At 32.8% G+C, this 7500-nt stretch overlaps 1 protein-coding gene across 1 annotated transcript in view; it reads left to right on the top strand.

The window, feature by feature from the left end:
* LOC145269174 (uncharacterized) overlaps positions 1-7500 on the top strand; it is a 273418-nt gene that overhangs the window by 166452 nt on the left and 99466 nt on the right. The window contains exon 23 of the mRNA XM_080124782.1: positions 5355-5468. Coding sequence (XP_079980908.1) covers positions 5355-5468 — 114 coding nt within the window. The remainder of the gene's footprint in view (positions 1-5354; positions 5469-7500) is intronic.

Genomic DNA, 7500 nt, shown 5'->3' with positions numbered 1-7500 from the left:
TTTACAAGGTCATATGATGGGCATTATCACCATAAGTTTCTTTCATTTCATCAAAAGTCTTCTGTGGTGTGCGTCCTTTCAAATACAAAAACCGGATCACTGCTCGACATTCAACAGGTTTCATTTCACACCTGACTCAGTTCAAACACCTGTAAAACAGAAACCACAATTAGTTCAGAGCTATAATTTGCCACATAACCCGTAGAGATATAACCCGTAGAGATATAAATCATTGCACATGCAAAATTTCAGCTAGATCAGACAACTGGAAGTAGGTCAGGAGTATTACTTATTGCACGCCCCTTGTAATAAATACTTTCTTGTGTTCGACCTACTGCATACCATTATCTATTACTACGGTGTTGCGTTAATTTCTTTACCTTAAAAATAAAACCGTAGTGAGGAAGGTCTTATTTTGATACTGATTACCCATTAACAAGTCATTCTAGCGTTTTAGGGCAGTTAACTTTTTGGCACTCCTTTGTTATAATAGCGAAATTGAATTTCAAGTAAAACCAAAGTAATCTACTTATCTGTCATGTCACAGTAATAAACATATCCAAAACTTATGAAAAATGATAAGATAAAAATTAATTATATAAAAAAAAGTTTTCGAAGACAATTAGCAAAAATTGAGTTTTTCTAAAAAAAAAAAAAAAAAAAGAAAGAAACGAAACCGGAGAGTTCGACACATAACAAGGGACGTTATTATATTATGAACATTTTCAAAACTCAATTTTCGCTAATTGTCTTCGAAAACTGTTTTTATTAATTTTCTACCTCATCGTTTTTCGTAATCTTTGGATATGTTTATGCGTGTGAAATGGCAATAATTAGGTGCCATTGGTTTTACTTGAAAATAGCAACAGTAACCAGTAACAAGAGGGGAATATAGACTGAGCTCCAATCTTTCACAAGAAACACTCGTCTAGTTGAAAACACTATCAATAATTCCCCCCACTCTTTATCTGTACTTAAACCTAAACGTAGATTCCATGAACAAAGCTTCTTTCTTAGAACTGCACGCCTGTGGAATTGTCTTCCGTTTTCCTGCTTTCCAGCTGACTACAATATGGTTGTATTCAAGTCTAACGTAAACAAGTTCTTGGTGAGCCGTCCCACTTGTTAACAAATTCACCGAATTTCCATTACTAACGATTACTATATTGTCCAATTGTCTACTGTATACTCTTTAACCCTTATCCTCGAGTGGCCTCTTGGCCTTGATGAGTGGTGATGCCTATGTACAAAAAAGTATGTATCCTTTTTTACTTTGCTATGACGTTATGTATGACGTCGTCTTCCATGTCACGTGTGATGTCATCTACTATGACCAAATATGGCGTCATATATGACGTCATGTATGTATAATATATGTACATACATGCTATGTATGACGTTATAGCATATATACATTATACACATATGGCAATACGGGTATATATATATATATATATATATATATATATATATATATATAGTCATCGACATATAGTCCTGTTTCGTTGTATCACAGCTCATCAGTGCCGCTAGACTAGCATCTCTCCCAAGACAAGGATTGAACCTAGAACCATCGTGTTGACAGTCGGCAGTTCTCCCACTCGACCATGGAATCGACGCCCGTAAATAACTCGTCGGAATGTCTATTTAAATAGACAGCCGCCGCCACTTTTATAGTGTTCAAATCGCCTGTTCGTAAACAAACAAACAACGAGCTTCGCATTTTCAGCCAATTAAGTAGCGGAATCGCTAATAAATAAATAAATAAATAAATAAAACTTCAACAACATATATATATATATATATATATATATATATATATATATATATATATATATAAGATTGTTGAATTTTTATTTATTTATTTATTTTTATTAGCGAATTAATTTATTTCTTTTTCGCTCCCTGAGCGTTTTTTATTATAAGAAAGGAGTTATTTTCTCTTTGTTTGCATTTTTCCGCCCACATTTTTTTATTTTATTTTAATATAATTCATTATTTATTAATTATTAATTAATAATTACTACGTGCATAAAAGTAAGTCAACTTATATACATGCATGTTTCAGAGGTTACTCCTCATCAGTATGGCTAGACTTAATTGACAAAGATCGAAATCGAAAAAAAAAATAATTCAACAATCTTGCATTTATAGTGATAAAAATCGTGCATACAAAATTGACAAGGGCCCGGTGGTTGCTTGGTAACACACTAGACCACCTATAGAGCGGTTGTAGGTTCGATCCTTGTCAATTAAGTCTAGCCATACTGATGAGGAGTAACCTCTGAAACATGCATGTATATAAGTTGACTTACTTTTATGCACGTAATAATCATTAATTAATAATTAATAAATAATATTTAAATATATTTTTATTTATATATATATTTATTTATATATATCAATCATCGGAAACTGCATAAATTATATATACAGGGTGTTCCAAAAGTCTTGGACACATTTTGACATTGAATATCTCGAGAACTATTAAGGATATAAAAACGCATCTGCTATATTCAGAAAGCTTGTAATCTCAAGTTTTTCATGGAATGTTCAAAGATGTTCAATATGAACACCATTGATCACACGAAACGCATCAAGCCGATAGTCAAATTCTTGCCAAACGCGTCCCAGCATTACGTTGTCAATGGTTGCAACAGATTCTGTTATTCTGGCCTTTAACTCATCCACATCTCATGGAATGGGAGGCACATAGACCAGTCCTTTCACACACACAAAAAAAAAAAAAAAAAAAAAAAAATCGCAGGATGTGAGATGCAGGTTGAACACGCGTCAATGATTCAGTTTTTGCACACAAAACTCCTTTTCTTGTTGAGTGAACGCCATTACTGGATCTGAAAGGAAATGAACAAAAATATGAATAGTCTTACAAAAAACTAAATGCACTTAGGTTTACAAGTGGCACCACTCTTAGCTTACTACCATTCATATTTAAGTAGATAGTAGGACGTGAAATGTGCCCAAGACTTTTGGAACACCCTGTATTTTAGCCATGACCATTTTAGTATGATATATGAATTCCGTATTGTCTGTTTGTTTGTTTGTTTGGGATCATGCTGTGATAATGGTAGAAATAACTCTAAATTCTCGACCCAAAACTAAGGAACCATTACCTAAGAAAAATTTGTTTTAATGGACAACTTTTCATATTTTGTTCTTTCTTGTCAAATTTTGTGCAGTTTGGAGTTTTATCAGAGACTAGCGATGGGTACCCGGCGTTGCCCGGGTGTTTGGAGGTGTGTGTGGAAACTCCGGGGGTGGGGTTGGGGTTAAAAAAAAATAAGTATGAGGATCGAACCCGAACCCTTGAGGCAAAGTTGTAAATTAAAGTGTGAAAAAAAAAACAAAAAAAAAACGTGCGACGTTAACAATTGCCCCACCGCGAGATGCTAACGGAAACACGTTTGAATTTATTTAATTACTTGGAGTTGGCAGGTGCCCGTTTTAATGAGTTAATGAGGTCAAGTTTGACTGCGGGATAGTATTCATTTACAGCTGAACGCTCTCCCCCCCCAAGATGTTATAGGAAAAAGACTAACCCACATGCGGCGAGCGACAAATGTTGAATATTTATCTTTCCGAAATCGAGCAAATTAAATAGACAGGTGAGCTTCGTTGTTAACTCTGAGATATTACGATTTATATGTGATATAAAAAGTTTTAAAAAGTTGTGAACCGACCGACCGCTTCTCTGAAAAAAGCCTTTTGTAGTGGAAAAAGCGAACACACATACATTTTCGCTTTTATATTTATAGATGAAAAATAATGATCAATCATCCAAGTTCTCTGAAAAAACCCAAAAAAACTATTGACATAAATCATTGTAAACCCCTCTTGAATTTTCATAAATAATCCCCCGTAACGTTTTTGCTAATCATCATCGCTAGCGGGACCTGTGGAAATTCCACAGCGGACTCTTTCATATATAATATATTGATGTTGACATTCTGTAGATGTTCAGCGTAAATGGAGACGTTCTGATATTATTGTAGCTCTTTTGTTAAAACTGCAAAAGCTTTTATCTAAGCTAGCAGGGACGCCCGGTCGTAAAATACGCGTAAATACGATATTTTGATTCATGCAGATTTCGTATATATTATTATAGAGTCAATTTTCTATCGATTCTTATATATTATAAAGTTGTGATTTAAAAAAAAAAAATATCCATATGACTTGGGTGCCTCAGCTTGAATCGGAATCGAAACCAAAACTTATGAAGAAAAAAAAATGTGTATATAGTAAAACCCCGAGATACGGTTGCCCCGGGATACGGTCAACTGCTACGCGTCGGTTTCTTTTTACTCTCATTCTCTTCCGATATTAATCTAATATATAAACGGCTATATGTCTGTTCGTCTGTCGGTTTGTCTATTGGTCTGTCTGTCGATCTGTCTTCATATTTTCAAACTCTATCTCCTCTGAAACTAAAAATTGCAAAGCGGCGCTAGGGCCGCAAATTATTTCTTTTATGGGTCTTTAGCCGGTTAAAATTATTTTTTAAGAGTCAAAAATGGGTAAAAATTTTAAAAAAATCGTTATACATTTTGTACATTACAATTAGTTCATGTGGATGTCACGTGAGTACAGTGGTAACGTCACCAGCTTTGAAAGCTACGGTTTCTGTTTCGATTCTAGCTGATGGCACCTAAATATTTTTTTTTTTACTTTTCAAATCACGACTCTATGATACGAAATCTGGAGAAATTAAAATATCATATTTAAGCGTATTTTATTCCGGGGCGAAGCCCCCCCCCACCGCTAGTCTCTATATATCCATTTGAGTACGTCATGCTAACCTACGCCCTCGAGTGCTGACATGATTATGTTACAATCGTACCCCCCCTCCGACGAACATATTCCCGATAAAACAGCAACAACAAAATCCGACCCCTTTCACTGGAGAAGTCCCTAGATGCCGAAACCATTTCTACTCTAAGTTCTTCCATAGGTTTTGTTCTGCTAGATTTTGGAAGTCTCTTCCTGTTACCTGCTTCCCTGGCTGTACTGACATACAGAAGTTTAAATCTAATGTAAGCCGACATCTCGTCTATCTCTTCTAAACATGGTCCCAAATAGTATCCTCTTAAGTCAAAGAAGCAATATACTTTGTTTTAGGTGAACATGACTAAAAAAAAAAAAAAAAGAAAAAAAAACCCAGTAAGTATTAAAGTGTTCATAAAGAGTTTTTTTTTTCTTCTTCTGACTCAACATGACATGTGTATCCGCAAAACACAATTTTCACCCACAACCGTGCCGCCATATTGTTTCATAGCGATTCTCGCAATTCTATATTTTGTTTTCTTGAAAACATTTTTTTGTGTTCTTTGTTTCAGCTTCTATGCAGGCGTACGAAGCGATACGATATACACTCGATCTGCTCAACAAGAAAGGAGAGAAAATTAACGGACAGTTCCTATCAGACTTTTACGTTCCCGGAATACGTATCGGTAAGCAATCCATCCATCTCTCTCTCTCTCTCTCTCTCTCTCTCTCTCTCTCTCTCTCTCTCTCTCTCTCTCTCTCTCTCTCTCACACACACACACACACACAAACACACACACACACACACACACACACACACACACACACACACACACACACACACACACAGTGGGTGCAATAACTATCCGATTCAAAGCAAAAAATTGATTTATTTTTTTTATTACACAAAAACAAAAACAATAACAACGTATTGTTCTAATGTATTCTTATATGATAAATACAAATCTCGTATCAAAAATCATACAAAAATACATTAGAATAGAACTTTGTTTTTGTTTTGTCTGCTTTGTATCGGATACTTATTGCCCCCACTGTATATTTTGTGACCGCCAATCGACTAGGTGTATCAGAATTTTTGTAGAAATTTTTGACACCCCTAACACGAAACTGCGAATAAAATATAAAAAAAACTCATAATTTCTCTTTTAAAAGTGGGTTGTTTATTTTCTTTATGGATTATACTTCCAAAATAAACTATTAAAGTTGTATAAAAAGTAATAGAAATATTTTTTTTAAAACATTAATGAATTTTACGAACTCAATATTTTTCAATTTTTAAACTTTAAAAAATCTAGCAAAATTTTTCTATTGATTCTATTTTTACGTTATTTTCAGGGTGAATGTGAAATTTTATACTCTTTCCAATAAACCGAATATAATATTTTAGACAAACGTTTTTTTTTTAAATTCACGCCCCCCCATTTTCAAGTGTCTATTAAAAAGTAAATAATTAATTTATGCACCAAGTTTTTTTTGTCACAAATTGAAGAGAAAAGGTCAATAAATAATATATTCAAATTTAAAACAAAAAAAGAAGTGTTTTTTAGAAATTTACCTGTGAAGTCCGAAGTTTAAAACTTAAAAAAAAACAAAAAACAAAAAACACGTTGTTTGTTTTTTTGTGTTTTTTTTTTAATGAAACCTTGGTCCATGCTCCTTTAAGTGAAAAAAAATTAGGGCTTGAATTACATTTTTCGAGGATTTATAAGCTTGGAAAGACGGGGTGAAATTATTCACTATTTTTCACGAAATTTATGACACACCTACCAATCGACCGACAACTGCTTTTTCTACAACTTATTAAAATCTACGAAAATCCGTTATTTTTGGACAACTTTTGGTTTTATCCGAAAGACAAAACTCTGAAATTTATTATGTTAAAAGCAAAATAATATATTACTTTCCTATAATTTTGAATAGAGTTTTAAGTTTTAAACTTAAAAAAAAAATAAAAAAAAATAAAAAAAAATAACGCGTTTGAGACAGTTTTAGCAGAACGTAACTAAGACATAAATATTTAAAAAAAAGGTTTTCGAATCAATTAAACTAACCCTTTTATGTCTAAATAAAATTTACTATGATTGGCTATAAGACTATGCAAAAATATTAGAATATAATTACCTTATATTTTAATAAATTCAAATAATTCCATTTTCTATCATGAACTCATACATTTTATCTACCGCCGCCATCTTAAATTTTAAGTATGGGATCTCAGTCGCGTTTAAATAGTCACTAAAGCATTTTCATGAGTTTTTGAATAAGTCAATGAAATTATAATTATAAACGTAATTTATGGTAAAATATGTCATTTTTAGATTTATAATTTTTTCCTTCATAATAATTGATCAATCAAACTTTAATTTTTTTCCTAATACTCGTTAAAAGTATAGAAAAACTCCTTTTTTTCTATTTTAACGCCAAGCAAATTTTTGGCATTATATTTCGCAGTTTTATAATATCACTTTTAGTCGGTTTTTATTTCATGATTAAAATCATTTTTCCTTTTTTATTTTCTAATTAATTAATAACCGATGAGCTACACTCTTTTTCCATAAACTAGATCATATTGTATTTTCTCCACTTCTTTATTGCATAAATCAAGTTGACAAAGATTTCATTAGGTTTTGGTGGCCTTTAAAAGTGACTCTCTTTGTTGTTGTGGAGATGTCATAACCATCATCAACGGAAATCCAT

Source organism: Euprymna scolopes, chromosome 45 (genome assembly GCF_053919585.1).
Source record: "Euprymna scolopes isolate OS-2025 chromosome 45, ASM5391958v1, whole genome shotgun sequence".
In the NCBI taxonomy this organism is placed as follows: Eukaryota; Metazoa; Mollusca; class Cephalopoda; order Sepiida; family Sepiolidae; genus Euprymna; species Euprymna scolopes.
Note: the sequence above shows the minus strand (reverse complement) of the source record. Positions and strands in the feature narration are given on the sequence as shown.